General features: G+C 42.8%; 1 protein-coding gene across 3 annotated transcripts in view; it reads left to right on the top strand.

Moving 5' to 3' along the window:
* Nucleotides 1–18,628, top strand: part of NR3C2 (nuclear receptor subfamily 3 group C member 2) — a 264,083-nt gene that overhangs the window by 227,961 nt on the left and 17,494 nt on the right. For all 3 annotated transcript variants that reach the window (XM_024207563.2, XM_024207565.2, XM_024207566.2), the window contains exon 7: nt 17,666–17,796. In XM_024207563.2, coding sequence (XP_024063331.2) covers nt 17,666–17,796 — 131 coding nt within the window. The remainder of the gene's footprint in view (nt 1–17,665; nt 17,797–18,628) is intronic.

Below are 18,628 nucleotides of genomic sequence, written 5' to 3'. Positions count from 1 at the left end.
TTTTCAGATGAGATTTGAAAATGGCTAGTGAGCAGATGAAGTGGAGAGATGAAGAAAAGCTGTTTCAGATTTCAGGAGCTGCCAAGGTGGCTCCTGCACTAACAGTGACCAGATTATGTGACTGGGCAAACAATTTGGCAATACTAAGGAACATCAGAATTTTTAAATTAAAAGCTAGTAAATTGGAATTTAATTGTAGCTATGATTTTATTTTAAATCTGAATTTTATTAATTTTACGTTTTCTTAGTAAACAGAACATACATTGTCTTTTTATTATGTCCCTGACATCCTCTCATAGAATATTCGTGGAACCTGAGACCATTAGGATTAATGGTTGCATAACACGCTGTAAGAATACAACTACCTCTGTGTGACCTTTAGATGCTGAAGCCTATAATTCTTCCTGGTATTCTGATTTCTATAGTAACAGTAAGGAGGATAAATGCAACTAAATACGCTGCATATTTAAGAGCGCCAGATATGTTTTGACTATGCATGTTTGTGAGGAAAAAAGATGATTCCTTAGACTTTCAATGTCTATCAAAGTGTTTAAACAATTACTATTCCACTCAGCATTTCGCATGGGGTTGAATATAACCCCGACAGTACTGATGCTAGTCTAGATTTCAAGCAATTAATCCAATAGTGACTAATTTTAGGACAATTTTGTAATCTTTTAAATCTAACAGTCATTAAGTCCCCTTTTCTTTCCTTTATTGTCTAGACACTTGTTGCTATCAGTTAGATAATATTCATACTTTGCTAATAAAAGGCTAAACCTGTGATCACTGATCTGTTAGAGGGTCAGCAAGCATGTTTCTGTCCGTAATTTATCTCCTTGCATATATCTCCTGTCAAGAGAGGACTTGAGCTCATGAAATCTGAACCATCAGTGCAGTGAGAAGTGGGTGTGGACATTCACAGCTTTATCAGTGACGTTTGTATACATGTTAATTCTTTACTTTCCTTAAAGATCAGTTCAGGCCACTTTCTGAGATAAGCGTATCAAAGCATTTAGTTTTGTATACAGTACAAAAACCAGTGTCATTCTAATGGAGTACACAAAAACGAAACCTGCAGATTTATATCTGATTCTGCTATAAAAATGCAACAAGCAGCAGTTGCTCTGTAGGTTTTATTTCACTGGATGGTCTTTGAGAATAGTTATTGGTCAAGCAAAGCAAGACCCTGTGCTCAACTAGATGGCATTTCTGTGTCTGTCTTTCTGTTTGTCTATAAATCCAGTAACCTTTGAATGCCACAGCTGATTGATTCCAAATTTCACTGAATGTTCTAGACATCAATGGGCAGAACCCTACTGATTTTGGGGGAAACTGGAAAAACCAGAAGGGGAAAATGGGGGCACACATGGAGCCCTTGGCCTCTGGTTAGCAGAGCCAGCAGCTTCAGTGAGGTCTGTAATTGCCTATAGATCAAAGAACCGGTAATGGCAGCCACAAGCACTTTCCAGCATAACAGTACCCCCCAGATCATCTTTGTCCGTTTACCCAATAGAGTTTAAAATGTTGACACCTTGAATGACTTCTCTCCTAGGCAGAAAGAAAAGAAATAGGAATGGTGGGGGAAGAGGGATGCGCACAGAGCCCCTGGCACGGCCTGAGTGAGGATTGAGGGACTGCCATGGGGAGAGGAGAAAAGCAAGACACTCCTTAAGGAGGCCCAACGGTCTTCCTTCCACTGCCTGCCCAGACAAAGCCTCCCCATCTTTGAGGTTGTTTGGAGTAAGGGGGAGAAAATGTTTTCTTCACTACTGAACAGGAGAGTGTAGCCAGTACTTTTGCCACTTTGGGAGACAGTGTGTAGTTGTGTGATGGACATGTAAATGGATACCAAAATGCTGTTTTACTGACAATATACCCTAGGGGAGCCAGTATGCATTGTGATGTCCAGGTGTACATTTCTATTATTATTGAATGTAGCACTGCAAGAGTAAAAGTTTTGATAAGAAGAAAATATTTGTGTGGTTTTTATTTTTAATGTGGAACCTTTACCATAGTAGAACATAAACTGTGAAGGGAAGATTAGTGCTTTCATGTCTTCTACCTCGATTCCCATTAACTGCATACTTAATTGTTACTTATGTCAGACATTTGATTTTATTAGTCGTTTGTATGCTTTTATTATCACAAATGTTTAGGTTTAAATAATTGGATGATTTTAATTATTTTAATGTGAATCCTAATGTGAGTTTTATCAGATTTAATATGCTTTAAAAATGGAAAGTGATATGATGTTACATATAAATTGATGTGATCCTTAGCAATTCTTAGCACTGTAGAACAAATATCTTTACCTTCTCCAGGGAGAAACTTAATGTATTATTAATGTGATGGTATAACAGTACTACAGTGAAGACAGATTAATTTAAAATCAGGAGAATGTATTTTTCTTCCTATAGTCCAAGGTCTGATTGTGGCTTAAAGTCACAGCCCATGCTGGATGGGCATGAAGGGGCTATGCTGCAACAAACCTCAGGAATTTTAGCTGGCTGTTCCAGAAGACTTCCTGGGAGAGCATCTTCCATATGGAGCTCCACTATTTTGGAAGAGGGTACAGCATGCATTTCCACTCACAGCTGGCCTGCAAGGGTGGTCTCTTTTGGGGAGACTGGCGCTGCTGGCAATGCTAGCCATGTGTAAAGTCTGTACACCCCAGTCCCACTGTGTCTGGCCGTTCCACTAGCACCAGCCATAGCTGACAGTGGGCTGTGCCTCCCCTCCTTTTCAAGCCTGAACATGAATGGTTTATTGTAATAATCATTATTTTAAAATACTTATCTTCATTTTGCCCAAGCAATGTCCATTTCCATTAAAATAGCAGCAGAAAAGGCAACTGGCAGTCAGCAGCTGGAATTAACAAGAAATCTAACTTTTCAGCAGCTGCCTGCTACTCAGTTTTTATTTGCATAGAAACAGACATTTGATTGGTGAATGCAATCCTATGCACAAGTGGTTTAGAATAGTAACTAGTTCAAGAATTTTACCTTCTTTTGAGTGAAGGAAGAGGTTGCTGATCTTATGTCTATTTCCTTGAAAAGTAGAGGAGGAACAGCAGCCAGCAGTTAATTTGTTAATTTCTGTTACAGGGTTAGGAACTGAAATTCTTGTTTTCCAAAGAACTGCCAGTTCCTCTGTTGATAGGCATGTGGTTTCAGGGAGGGCACTTAGCTGAGACCTTAAGGTAGCTGTGATCAGGGCCGGCTCTAGGTTTTTTGCCACCCCAAGCAAAAAAAATTTTGGCTGCCCCCCGTCCCAGCCCTGGGCTCCTCGCCGCACCCCCCTGCCTCCCCAGCCCTGGGCTCTCCCCCACCTCCCGCACCCCCCTGCCGCCCCAGCCCTGGGCTCTCTCCCCCCCCCCAACCCGCACCCCCCTGCTGCCCCAGCCCTTGGCTCTCCCCCACACACAAACACACCCTGCCGCCCCAGCTCTGGGTTCCCCCTACCCCCCACCATTGCCCCCCACACACACCTCCTGCTGCCCCAGCCCTGGGCTCACCCCCCCCACCTGCACCCTCCTTCCGCCGCAGCCCTGGGTCACTGGTAACTCGCTCCCAGGGCAGGTCATTCAGCAGGAATTTTAGATGTGCACAGAACACAGACAGGATTGGTTCCCGTATGGTTACAGAACTGCAGTAAAGTGGAACAATTTTCAGCTTGTGTGATTGGAGGATATCTGGATGCATATTATAAGACTGTCCTACATAAATGAGGAAAAGTTGAGGTGCCTTTATTATTCTTTTGTTCCACTCTTTCTTTCTATGGGGAATTTGCCAATGCAATATCACTGTCTTCCTTTTAAACAAACAAACAAAAAAAAGGCAATGGCTGTTGAAAATAGCAATTCCAGTCCTAATAACCACTGGGAAGCATTTCTTGCTCAATTTTATCCTACTTTTTCTACAGCAAGTTACAGTGGATCAGTATATTTGATTTGGGAGAAATGAAGTAACAGCTGCCCAAACTGAGCTTGAGCACTCCTGAATTTTGAGGTGTTCAAATCTGGAAGGCAGGTGCTGGGGGGGAGGGGAGAGGGCTGTGGCTCTGCGGGGGAGCACGGCAGCATGTATGCAGCAGCGTGTCTGGCGCTGCGCGAAGCCAGACACGCTGGTCTGAGTGGCACGGTAAGGGGGTTGGGGGGTTGGAGAAGGGGTAAGGGGTTCCGGGGGGGTAGTCAAGGGACAGGGAGCAGGGGGGGTTGGATGGGGCGGAGGTTCAGGGGGGCAGTCAGGGGCAGGGAGAAGGGGGGGTTAGATGGGTCAGGGGTTTCGGGGGGGCAGTCAGGGGACAGGCAGCAGTTGGATAGGCATGGGAGTCCCAGGGGTTTGTCAAGGGACAGGTAGGGGGTGCGGTCCTAAGGGGGGAAGTTGGGAGGGGTCTCAGGAGGGGGCAGTTGGGGACAAGGACCAGTGGGACTTAGATAGGGGATGGGGTCCTGGGGGGCAGTTGGGGCAGGGGTGATCAGGGGACAGGGAGCAGGGGGGTTGGATGGGTTGGGGTTTCTGTGGGGGGCAGTCAGAGGGAGTGGATGGGGGCAGGGTCGGGCTACCCTCCCTCCCTGTGGAGTGTCCTATTTTTTGAATGTTAAAATATGGAATCCCTACTCACAGTGCAGCTCTCCATTCACAGCAGGCTGCAGCATGAGATCTCAGCTTCCTCACTCCTTCCCCCTCTTTCCTGTTGGTAGTGGCCAAGGGAATGCTGGGAAATGTAGTTCTTTCCCTGCTCCAGGGCTGGCTCTATAGGCAGGAAGCTAACCAAGGAACTACAGCTCCCAGGGCCCCCTGTTGGTTCTCATCTCCCATGCTGGATCCCTGCCACCCCTGCAAATGGGCTGCCCCAAGCACGTGCTTGCTTTGCTGGTGCCTAGAGCCGCCCCTGGCTGTGATTCACTTAACGTCTGTTCCTGGGACTGCATTCTCCAGGTTTGTCAGAAGGGCTTTCTGAGGAGACAACCCTTATTTTTAGAATTCACTCACTTAACTTCAGGTACAATGCAAAGCCTATTTATTTAGCTTAGACGGCTTGTTGTTATTTACTTTATTCACACAATTTGGGTATACATTTATTCCTGGTAATAACAGTGTAATGGGTTAGATTTTTAAAAGCACACATGCACGTTTGCATACATGAAGCTCAGGCACACCTAAAACTGGCTCTGCACTTTTGCCTGCACACTTTGGAAAATCAGGCCTTGTATTTAATAAGACATTTGTGGGCTGCTGGTGCAATTTATGTTTAAAATTTTTGTAAATAGAACCTTGTTATCATTATAAGCACTGCATAGATTACCAAAGTTGTTATTTTAGTATACAAGGAGAAAAGCATATATTACACCAATATGTTGTTTATACATGTATAGAAACAGGGTGTTTTGTAGATAAATAAGATATTGTCCCTGACCCAAAATGTTTGCGGTTAAATTTAGTTATAACACTACCAGAGATAGCAGCATACAGTGTGTAGGGGGAGGTGGGAGGACACAGCTTACACTAATAAGTTCATGTATTTACTTAGGTTTGTACATACACATGTTGTTGGTTCCTTTGCTTGTGTTTAAATATTTCCTTTGTTTATAAACAAAAGTTGTCATTGGTGACAGCTTCTTCAGAATATTTACATTTTAGTGGCCAAACCAATAATTTTACAATAAAGGGACTGGGGTGGAAAAGGAAAATGAAGTAATAGATACCTGCTTGCATCGGCATCACTTGTAAGAAAGAAGAAACTGGAACTCTTTCATGCAAGAGAATGAAACAGGTATGCAAGGATTTTAAAGCTGCAATTTTAATAACTTTTAACTTTAAGGTGGGGGGAGGGGACGGAGGGACTAACTCCTATAAAATACCAGGTAGCTTCTTGGACCCAAGACAATGTAAAATGGCATCCATGCTGAATAACCTATATTCAAGGTTGGGCCTTGCAACCCAACCCCTAGCATTGAACCCACCTCTGAATTCTCTCATTTGATTGCCTCTTCAGTTCATAGAATCATAGAATATCAGGGTTGGAAGGGACCTCAGGAGGTCATCTAGTCCAACCCCCTGCTCAAAGCAGGACCAATCCCCAACTAAATCATCCCAGGCAGGGCTTTGTCAAACCTGACCTTAAAAACCTCTAAGGAAGGAGATTCCACCACGTCTCTAGTGCTTCACCACCCTGCCATGGGATAAAAAGGAAGGTCCTTTCATGGATTGAGAACTGGTTAAAAGACAGGGAACAAAGGGTAGGAATTAATGGTAAATTCTCAGAATGGAGAGGGGTAACTAGTGGTGTTCCCCAAGGGTCAGTCCTCGGACCGATCCTATTCAACTTATTCATAAATGATCTGGAGAAAGGGGTAAACAGTGAGGTGGCAAAGTTTGCAGATGATACCAAACTGCTAAAGATAGTTAAGTCCAAAGCAGACTGTGAAGAACTTCAAAAAGATCTCACAAAACTAAGTGATTGGGCAACAAAATGGCAAATGAAATTTAATGTGGATAAATGTAAAGTAATGCACATTGGAAAAAATAACCCCAACTATACATACAATATGATGGGGGCTAATTTAGCTACAACAAGTCAGGAAAAAGATCTTGGAGTCATCGTGGATAGTTCTCTGAAAATGTCCACGCAGTGTGCAGAGGCGGTCAAAAAAGCAAATAGGATGTTAGGAATCATTAAAAAGGGGATAGAGAATAAGACTGAGAATATATTATTGCCCTTATATAAATCGATTGTACGCCCTCATCTCGAATACTGCGTACAGATGTGGTCTCCTCATCTCAAAAAAGATATACTGGCACTAGAAAAGGTTCAGAAAAGGGCAACTAAAATGATTAAGGGTTTGGAACGGGTCCCATATGAGGAGAGATTAAAGAGGCTAGGACTCTTCAGCTTGGAAAAGAGGAGACTAAGGGGGGATATGATAGAGGTATATAAAATCGTGAGTGATGTGGAGAAAGTGGATAAGGAAAAGTTATTTACTTATTCCCATAATACAAGAACTAGGGGTCATCAAATGAAATTAATAGGCAGCAGGTTTAAAACAAATAAAAGGAAGTTCTTCTTCACGCAGCGCACAGTCAACTTGTGGAACTCCTTACCTGAGGAGGTTGTGAAGGCTAGGACTATAACAGAGTTTAAAAGAGAACTGGATAAATTCATGGTGGTTAAGTCCATTAATGGCTATTAGCCAGGATGGGTAAGGAATGGTGTCCCTAGCCTCTGTCTGTCAGAGGGTGGAGATGGATGGTAGGAGAGAGATCACTTGATCATTGCCTGTTAGGTTCACTCCCTCTGGGGCACCTGGCATTGGCCACTGTCGGTAGACAGGATACTGGGCTAGATGGACCTTGGTCTGACCCGGTACGGCCTTTCTTATGTTCTTATGTTCCTAGTGAAAAAGTTTTTCCTAATATCCAACCTAAACCTCCCCCACTGCAACTTGAGACCATTGCTCCTTGTTCTGTCATCTGCTACCACTGAGAACACTCTAGATCAGGGGGTCGGCAACGTTCGGCACGCGGCTCACCAGGGAAAGCACCCTGGCGGGCCGGGCCAGTTTATTTACCTGCTGGCGCGGCAGGTTCGGCCGATCGTGGCCCCCACTCGCCGCGGTTCGCCGTCCCGGGCCAATGGGGGTGGCGAGAAGCGGCGCGGGCCGAGGGATGTGCTGGCCGCAGCTTCCCGCCGCTCCCATTGGCCCAGGACGGCGAACCGCGGCCAGTGGGGGCTGCGATCGGCCGAACCTGCCGCGTCAGCAGGTAAATAAACTGGCCCGGCCCGCTAGGGGGCTTATTCTGGCCAGCCGTGTGCCGAACGTTGCCGACCCCTGCTCTAGATCCATCCTCTTTGGAACCCCCTTTCAGGTAGTTGAAAGCAGCTATCAAATCCCCCCTCATTCTTCTCTTCTGCAGACTAAATAATCCCAGTTCCCTCAGCCTCTCCTCAGAAGTCATGTGCTCCAGCCCCCTAATCATTTTTGTTGCCCTCCGCTGGACTCTTTTCAATTTTTCTATATCCTTCTTGTAGTGTGGGGCCCAAAACTGGACACAGTACTCCAGATGAGGCCTCACGAATGCCGAATAGAGGGGAATGATCACATCCCTCCATCTGCTGGCAATGCTCCTACTTATACAGCCCAAAATGCCATTAGCCTTCTTGGCAACAAGGGCACACTGTTGACTCATATCTAGCTTCTCGTCCACTGTCATCCCTAGGTCCTTTTCTGCAGAACTGCTGCCTAGCCACTTGGTCCCTAGTCTGTAGCAGTGCATGGGATTCTTCCGTCCTACGTGCAGGACTCTGCACTTGTCCTTGTTGAACCTCATCAGATTTCTTTTGGCCCAATCCTCTAATTTTTCTAGGTCCCTCTGTATCCTATCCCTACCCTCCAGCGTATCTACCACTCCTTCCAGTTTACTGTCATCTGTAATCCACACCATACTCCAGATCATTAATGAAGATATTGAACAAAACTGGCCACAGGACCAAACCTTGGGGCACTCCGCTTGATGCCATCTGCCAACTAGATATGGAGCCATTGATCACTACCCGTTGAGTCCGACAATCTGGCCAGGTTTCTATCCACCTTATTGTCCATTCATCCAGCCCATACTTCTTTAACTTGCTGGCAAGAATACTGTGGGAGACCGTATCAAAAGCTTTGCTAAAGTCAAGGAATAACACGTCTACTGCTTTCCCCTCATCCACAGAGCCAGTTATCTCGTCATAGAAGGCAATTGGGTTAGTCACTACCGCATGGTCCAGGTCAGAAACTTTAGTGTCCTTAGCTCTGCTGCTGTTCTGAAAAACAGTATTAATTCAGCTGTAAATAGTTCATAGCTTTATTCTGCTATCAGCTCTCGAACCTCCCTCCGCCTACAGGGGTAGAAGCTCACTCCACTAGAGCTCTTGCAACAATCGTAGTGCCTCTTCAGGACATATCCCTCCTAGACATCTGTAAAGTAGCCATGTGGTCTTCCATCCATACATTTGCAAGGCATTATGCCCTGGTGCAGGACTTGGTTGCTGATACTTCTTTTGGGATAGCGGTTCTCTGCTCAACCCTACCATCCTCATCCTCATACCTTCCCCCTATTTAAGTGCTGCTTGTCAATCACCCACAGTAGAATACAGCAGGGACCGTCACTCGAAGAAGAAGAGGAGGTTACTTACCTGTAACTGGAGGTTCTTTGAGTTGTGTGGTTCCTATCTGTATTCCACTTCCCACCTTCTTTCCCCGCTGGTTCGGATCTTATCTTACGAGAAGGAATTGAAGAGGCCATCAGTCCACCCTGTCCTTTGTCACTTTGGTCGGAGGCACAAGGTGAGCCAGGGTGCATGCCTGGACCAACAGACACTACTTTCAAATTCTCTGACTCCGGGTGCCTGGTGCGCATGCGTAACCTACAGTGGAATTCCAAATGTTGACCAAATACTTTTTTTCAATTATTTTAGAGTAAAGGGTCTGCCTTTGTTGTTTGGTTTCTGCTATGGATAGAAATTCCATACTTGAATAATAAGAATGTAGCAGTAGGAATGTACTACTGTCCTCCTGACTGGGATGCTGGTGGTGATTGTGAAATGCTCTGGGAGATTAGAGAAGCTATAACAATAGAAAACTCAATAATGGGGATTTCAACTATCCCCATATTGATTGGGTGCATCAGGACAGGATGCAGAGATAAAGTTTCTAGAAACCATAAATGACTGCTTCTTGGAGCAGCTGGAACCTTCAAAAGGAGAAGCAATTCTTGATTTAGTCCTAAGTGGAGCACAGGATCTGGTCCAAGAGGTGAATATAGCTGAATCTCTTGGTTATAGTGATCATAATGTAATTAAATTTAACATCCTTGTGGGGGCTGAGGAGAAAGTACCAAAGAAGCCCACCACAGTAGCATTTAACTTCAGAAAGGAGAACTACACAAAATTACTGCTGGGGGAATTCCGCACCAAAAGATTAAAAATTCTACGCAAAGTATTTTAAAATTCTGTGTATTTTATTTGTCAAAATAACATAATATAATCACGCCAGTTTCAATTATTTTGGTAATGTATTTCAAAATACCCATCAGCGAGTATGTCTGTAACAATACAGACAACAAAAAAGATTCAGGAAATGTTTTGACAAATAGATTCTTTACTAGGCATATTAATACAGAACTTTGAGTAATAATTCATTTAAACTACAATACAAAATGTATTTTCCACACGCCTCAGAAGCAGTGCAAAGGCTGGGAAGAGTCGGGGGTATGGAGGAGCTGAGGAAGAGGGAAGTAATTGCTGGGGAGGAGCCTAGGAGTGAACCTGGAGGGGTTTTGGGTATGGGTGGGAGAAGTATGGAACAGGGCTTTTTTGCAGGGTGAGGGATTGTCCTGGTTGATTGCTAGCTTCTCCCATTCAATCAGGCACATCTGTCCCTGTCCCCATGTGGCCCTGCAATCCCACTCCCATTCAGCCGCTTGCTCAATGTTGTCACCCCACTAACTCCTATGCTCCCATGACTAGACCTTCTGAACCCCAGTCTGCGTGACCCCCCAGCAGCCCTGTGTGCCCTGCTCTGTTCATCACCCCCATATCCTTTGCCTCCTCACCTGGCCCCATGGGCAGGGATCTGTGAGGAAGGCAGCTTCTGCCTCCTCCTTCTCCACGACTGGCTGCTCCAGCCCTACTGCCAACTGCCCTCTCTTCTGGTGCCACATCAGCCACTGATAGGTGAAAGGTGTAAATGTAGTGTGACCACTCTCATGGCTTCCCTTTGCCTCCCTGTCAGAATCAATTATTCTGCAGGGGGGCATCTGTGGGGGACATTAATTTTGCGTTTGCACAATGACACAGAATTCCCCCATGAGTAAAAAATGAGGAAGCTAGTTAAACAGAAATTAAAAGATGCAGTCACAAAAGTGAAAGCCTGCAATCTGCATGGAAACTTTTAAAAACACCATAATAGAGGCTCACATTAAATGAATGCTGCAAATTAAAAACATAGTAAGAGGACCAAAAAAGTGCCATCATGGCTAAAAAATGAAGTAAAAGAAGCAGTTAGCAACAAAAAGGCATCCTTTAAAAACTGTACCCAGTACCTTTCCCAGATCTGAAGAATTGCTCTGTGTTGCTCGAAAGCTTGTCTCTCTCACCAACAGAAATTGGTCCAATAAAATATATTAGCTTACTCACATTGTTTCTCTATTTGGCAACTAGTTTTTGGTGCAACGTAATCCTCAGCGCATCCATGTTAAAACATCTGCAAGTAATTCCTGGAAGTAAATTAAAGAAGTCTGTATTTGCGCATCGTGTGGATAGGAGACTAGATAAATAATAACAATAATGAATAATCGAGATTGCAACTAGTAAATGCCTCTGCTTTAAGCAAACATACATCAATAAAAGAAAAACACCAATGACAGAACCAGAAAGAATATGTAAAAAAAAACCAACCCCAAAACAAAAAACAACTGTAACAATCTGTATGCTTAGAATCAGATAATTTTTATGCTAATAAAGGTACAAACTGTTTCAATATGCTCTTTGGTGTTGACCAGGCCAAACAGGCAAATGTCTGATAGACACATGGGGTGGGTTTAAATGAGTATTAATTACACCTTGGTGAGGGGCACTACACTGCCCTTTTCCTGCTTTCAAATACTAAGTATTTAATTGGTTCCAATGCAGATCACAGGACTTTAACCACAAACCAAACAATAATTCAGAAGAGAGTCTACCCTAGACTCAGTTCTGTGGTACCACCCTCACCACTCCAAGGACACACCAGGGGGATGGAGTGTCAGAGGCTGGGAGTGGGGACCTCAGTCTGTAAAGGCTCCTTCCCCCCCATGGTCCAGCTGTGAAATTGCTGGTCTCATTTACCTCTGGGATCTGGCCCTTTTAGCCTTTACCTGCACTGGACACTGGTGGCAATTTGCATTATGTGAACCTTGAATCCTATTGTTTTTAATCCAGTTGTGGCTCCAGGAGGTTGGAAAGAAGGTGAAAAAACCCACTGGACCATATTCCAATTTGGCCCAATGGGAAAAAAACAGATGATTGGTCAGACCCACAGCATCATAAGCCTCACAGCTTCTAATCTTCAACTAAGGGAAGGGAGGGTGGGGCAGCTAACTGGAGAGTAAAGGTACATCTACACTACAAAGACAAACCCGTTACACCAAGTCTCAGAGCCCAAGTCAATTGACTCAGGCTTGCAGGACTTGTGCTGCAAAGCTAAAAATAGCAGTGTAGACATCTGGGCTGGAGCCTAGGCTCCAAGACCGTTCCCCCGTCACCAGGTTTGAGGCTGCAGCCCAAGCAGGAGGAACATCTACACTGCTAGTTGTAGCCCTGTGAGCCCAAGTCAATTGACCCAGGCTCTGAGACTTGGTGTTGCAGTGTAGACATAGCCTAAGAGGCTTTTGAAAAGTCTGGTCAACTTTAAATAGGTAGTGGGGGGCACCTGGAAGCCAATCAGCTGGCCCTTTCCCCTCTTACCCAGCCAGTGACTAAACGGAGAACCAAAGGGAGATAAGGAATACAGGGGAGTACCCCCACCCCCCATTCCTGGCACTCATGGGTTTTGGACTTCTTTCATTTCCTGCTGTCCAGTCAAAAGGTCCTCCCCTGTTAAAGGAGGTGAGAGGATAGAGGAATAAGAAACCAGAGACAGCATTGAGCACAAGATGTTTCATTCACTCATACATAATGATGTGGCTTGTGGTATTAGATGTAAAGTCTGGGGTGTTACAGCATGGTCCATTTCTTGTGTATAAGCAAGTCAAGCTAAAATTGTGAAGGATCCTGCATCTATTCTAATCTATTAATTCATGTGTATATTGATCAGTATATTTATCTGTAGGTGAATTTCAAGTTTCTTGCTAGCCCCAGGCAGTTAGTGGTTGTTTTATGTCCTAAAGCATGAGAAATTACTTCCTTTACAAAACTTTCATCTTAGTAAATGTTAATTATTTCTTAATAATGAGTTAATTATTCATACAAATCTGTTTTAAAAAAAAATCCTACTAAGCTCTTGGCCTCAGAGGTGTCTTATGGCTGGTTAATATGCATTGTGTAAAAATGTATTTCATTTTATAATATTTAAATGTTACCTTTTAATATCATTGTCCCTTTATTTGTGTATTAGGAAAGTGGATAAATAGGAGAATTCAGTCCCTTTTCAATACTATTAATTCAGTTTTGGGCAATTTCAGACTAAGGGTGAGTGAATTCCAAAGCTGGGGGCCAGCTTGGAGAATGCTCTACCCATTACTCCTTGTCTTTTGAACAGAAGGGCCTTGGCTGACTGACTGCAGCAGTATAGCACAGGGACAGGTAGCCTATCAAGTAGGAAGATCCCGGCCATTGAGTGATTTACAGGTTAGAGCCAGCACCTTAAACGCAACACAGAAACCTACAGAATAATATCTAGTCCTCTCACCTTAATCTGCACACCAGATCTAGAGTGTGACCAGCTACATGAGTTGAGCATTCAACACCAGGGATAATCTCATGGGTGTGTTGGTGGTCATGAAATCCTGAACTCTTCCTCTTTTACCTGTAGGGTTACAGTTAATTTAGAACCCGGGTATGTATATAAATAGATAAAATTATTTCTATCAGTGGTTCCAGAATGTTCCCTAACCTTACATGCACTGAATTTCATTAGCTATAGTTCTGGCCAGTCACTGAGCTTTGTTAGTGCCTCCTGCTGGTTCCTCAGATGCTTCTCTAGTTTTGTCTAATCTAAATAATATTGTTAGATACATAAATGAGAGAGAATAAAATTCCCAAGTAGCATTAGTAGCCAGGAATGCTTTTCTCATCATAATTTGGCAGGGAGATTTTTAACTGTTCCCTCTGGAAACTGACTTCACAACTTTTACCCATGTCGTCATCACCTGCATCTTGCATTTCTGCAGTGAGCTTTTCTTGGGGCTCCACTTAGGAACTTGAGTTAGCGCAGAGTCTGCAGTAATGCTCACTTTTCTGTTTGCCATTTATGTTACTTCAGCTACACTGGTTTCCAGTTCATTTTGAATTGCAATTTAAGGTGTAGATTTTGAACTACAAATCCCTATGTATTTTTGGCCCTGGCTACCTTAGGGACTGCCTCACTCTTTTGCCTTATCACAACAATGGAGATTGATTTGGACAAAAACAGTCCCTAGATGTGGACAGAAGGGGATGGTAGGACATATTATTTTCCTACTAGTCCAAAAGAAACAGTTTGTTGGGCCTCAGGGCTCTGTTTACCCAGCTTTTTGCCTGATGATATGGGTTTGGGGGTGGGGGATTTAGTTCTGGACTGGATTTTCAAATTGTATTTTATTTTAGAATTAAATTATCTGTGATTTTATATTTTGCACAGGCACATTAATACAGTGAAAAATAAATAAAATGTTCCCCTAGATACACATGCAGATCTTCCATCGACTTCACGCAGAGGTTGCACCTATGTATGTGAAGGCAGAACTGGGCCCATTTTTTCCTATTCTATGCAAATTTCTGCCTTGTCCTGTGGATCTTCTGGGTGGGCACGTGGCATAAGGACCATTTTCCCTCATTTCTCCCTTTGCCCACTGCTCCTCTGCAGATGCAGAGCTTTCTTGAGTTGATGCACAAACTGTGGCACTCCACAGCCCCAAAGAGTTATGGATTGCTCTGTGGCATCATGGAATAGAATGGGCATCCTTAAATTCCTAATTGCGTTTGGTGACTTAATAACATTAACAGCATTTGTTAAGTATTCCTTATAAAATTACAGGAAAATGTAGGAAATATTGCCTATCGAAGGCAAACCAGAAAAGTTTTAAAGAGTGATCGCTATAGGTGCTGAGATACTTGATGTGCATCCTAGTGCAGTAGTAGTAGAACTGTCTCCAGACTCCCATGAGCCAGGTGGAATGACTCAGAGAATCAGGATTCAACCATTCCTGCAATACTAAAAGAGGAAATGTTAGAATGTAGACCGATTATGCCATAGTTTTCAAAATGTCTATTTATTTCAATTTAATATTCTGTACCTTGATCCTGCACATCTTTACTTGTGCGTAGAGCTTATTCGCATGAATAGTCCAGTTCAAGTCATAGGGATTGCTATATGAATAAGTTATATTAAATCAGAGTAAACATTGCAGCCTTAGATTGTAAGCTCTTTGGGGCAGTGACTATGTCTTTTTCCATGTTTTGTACTTTCGGTACTTAATAAATAATAACAACAGTTGATCTCGTTTGTTTTTCTAGTAAGAAAGTCTAAGAATATTCTAGTCAGTGTTCAAAGTGTTGGAAATGTTTCCTTTTGATTTTCCTGTTCCTTTTCATATCCTTAGTCCATGATGGATCAAGGCAAATTAAAAATAACATGGCATGACTACCTGTAACTAACCTAGAAGGCTTTACAAAATCTCAGGAAGAGGGTGGAAAAGAGGAGAGAATGTAGAGTACACCTAATAATGGGGAGAACATTTTCTTTGCATTCAGAAGAAGAAAAAAATCTGCTAAGGAAAGAGAGAAAACACCAGGAAGATTTAATAAGTCTTTGTTTGCATACACTATGATTCTTCTCTTTCACCAGCCAGTCTGTATGTTTGAAAAGTCATTTTGCTTGGTTAAAATAATTAGTTGAACTTAATCCAGTCCCTGTATTATGTGAATAAATATTTTGAATAAGTACAGAAAAGTGTTGCTGATCAATAAAAAGTGGCTAGTGATCATTGAACAATTATAGGGCTCTATTATACACCCATATTATATTCTAATTTTACAAGTGAGGCAAGCAGTCCAGGTCCTCATGCCTGTTCACTTTCTTTTGTCTTGCAATAGCATCTTAAACACAGCAAAATTCTAATTAGTGCTGTCTTAAATTTTAATACAGGATAGTTTAGTCTGAAATTGCCTAAGAAAAGAGCTACTTAGAGATATGAAGAGAAAGTAGAATTTGTTTTAAACTACAAAATTTTTATCTCTAATATGGTCTGGTATGCTGACATATTGTTATGTAACTTCTCTTAAAATAGAAAAAAAATGGTTAATAAGAGTGTTGTTTGTATAAACTTTCTCATGGGATTACAAAAAGGCATTTTCTTCTTTATAAAGGCATCATAAATATATATACTTTGTCAGCCATTGGTATTCCAGTATAACAGAACTGAAACAGCTTGACTAAATACTTGAAAGTTCCTTGTTCACTTTAAAAATGGTTTCCTTTAGGCAGTTCAATGAATTATACAAAACTCTAACATAAATTATCTTCTAGTTATTTAAGTTTATCAGATTCACTTTTATTGTAGCACACATTTATCTTTGTAGCTTGACCTTCTGTGTTGCCAGGAAAATAGTTAGAACAGCTTTGGAAACAGAAGTTATTTGGGGTGGACAAATGCTAAAGCTAGCAACACCGAAATCTAGAATAGCTGATGCACTATTATTTAGTCCTTTTAATACCCAGATGTCTATCCACAGCATTAAGCTGCTAACTCCTTCATGGTATATGACGGTGATTTGAAGGAGATAACATGCAGTCATGCGTTTAATTTTATTTTTATAAGCCACTTGCCTCATTTCTCATTCCTTTTCTAAAACTGTCGGCTGTATTTTTACAATAGAGCACCATACAAAATGATGATGTCAAAGTCAAGATGTCTGCCAGTATGCTGAAAGAATCTCTCTTGACTTCCCCTCATTTTTGTGTAAAACTGACCATATACTTTCTTTCCTCTTTTTACCGTATTTCTTCTCCTCACACTACACATGCACACTTAGCCAGTTCCCTGCTATACAGTGAGCAGAGTTGCGTAAGTGATTCAAAACATTACAAAATGTGGGCTCAGATATCGCAGCCCATACGTCTACTTTGGAACACTGTCATGTCAATGTTGCCTTCAGCCAGGAAAAAATTGAAAGGACACTGACAACCTTATTTTGTTTTTGTTTTTTACTTACTGTGTTGTTACTAATATCTTCAAAACTTAAATCTCAAATTTGTTTTCAAATGATATTTCTCTTTATTTCTGTAGTTTTTTCCCACTAATATAGTATTACCCCAGCTTATCTATAGTGAGCCCAGTTAACAAAAATTCCTGGTTCCGTGAAATTGACTTATGTGCCTAGATCGTGAGGGGCCTCTCAGCTTAAAAGGACTCTGTTCTGGGTCCTCCAAGGCCAGAATGCAGTGATCAGGATTTGGAAAGTTCAGCTAGTTTTAAAGTGGCTGCATTCTGTGTTTTCTCATTCCTGGAGCACATAGAAGAGGTTACCACTCACAATAAGATGGAGCACATACAGTCTCTGTAGGTCATAAATCTGTTGCTAAACAAGAACAAGCTGCAAGCTTTATAATAATAAAATAATAATTAATGGAGATATCCCATCTCCTAGAACTGGAAGGGACCTTGAAAGGTCATCGAGTCCAGCCCCCTGCCTTCACTAGCAGGACCAAGTACTGATTTTGCCCCAGATCCCCAAGTGGGCCCCCTCAAGGATTGAACTCACAACCCTGGGTTTAGCAGGCCAATGCTCAAACCACTGAGCTATCCCTCCCCCCAACTTTATTGAGGTTGGCTGTGTTTCACTGGAAGGTTGCACTTTGACTTCCCTGATGCATGGGTTGCCATTCTGGATTTTGTTATGCATTTGCATTCTCACATGCTGCTGTTCTGTTTTTCCTTTGCAGGGAGAGGATGCGCCAGTCTGCAATGTTTGAACTGTGCCAGGGGATGCACCAGATCAGCCTGCAGTTTGTTCGCTTGCAGATTAGCTTTGAAGAATATACCATAATGAAAGTTTTGCTGCTATTAAGCACAGGTAGGTTAGCTCCTATTGTTACCCGGCATACTTGCTAATTGTTAGATGGCATATTGATTTAGCACCTGTACTTCACAAAATGATACAAGGCATTTAACTACAAAACTAACAAAAGAGGAAGCAAATTTTGTCCTGGAGGTTCATATGTTTGCAAGAGAAGGGGGAGGATAGCTCAGAGGTTTGAGCACTGGCCTGCTAAACCCAGGGTTGTGAGTTCAATCCTTGAGGGGGCCATTTAGGGATCTGGGGGAAAAAATCTCAGGGATGATACTTGGTCCTGCTGTGAAGGCAGGGGACTGGACTCGATGACCTTTCAATGTCCCTTCCAGTCCTATGATTCTATGATAAGGGGTGGAAAACAAGGAGCATCCCTGCTGCATAGCCTGAGAGCACAACTGCAGTTCCTGCTCCCCATTACAGCAGGGGCTGCTCTTTCTGGCCAGGATGTCATATATCCTGCAGGGGGTGGAAAGGAAGCAAGGCCATAGCCCTATCCCTCTATGCATGAACCAACAGACCTGGCCAAGCACACCAAGGGAGCATGCTGCTTCTCATGAAAAGGAGTGGCAGAAAACCTGCTCCCCTGCATGCTGGGGAACTGGGAGGAATTCTGACTCGCTGAGTACTCATTGTCCTCAACACAAGTGACTTAAAAGCATCATCAAGATCAAAACGTGCACGTCCTTGACAAAATGAGTCTAATGTTAGTATCAAGTAATTGAGTGTGTGGTATGCTATAGTATATTACACTGAAAGTATACTAAATTGTATTCCTTTTTTCTTAAACTGGGGCTAGAGTTTCAGAGACTTTTTATAATAAAGAATTGCATCA

This window comes from Terrapene carolina, unplaced genomic scaffold (genome assembly GCF_002925995.2).
Source record: "Terrapene carolina triunguis isolate 2854851 unplaced genomic scaffold, T_m_triunguis-2.0 Scaffold66, whole genome shotgun sequence".
In the NCBI taxonomy this organism is placed as follows: domain Eukaryota; kingdom Metazoa; phylum Chordata; order Testudines; family Emydidae; genus Terrapene; species Terrapene triunguis.
This window is presented reverse-complemented; position numbering and strand designations above follow the sequence as displayed.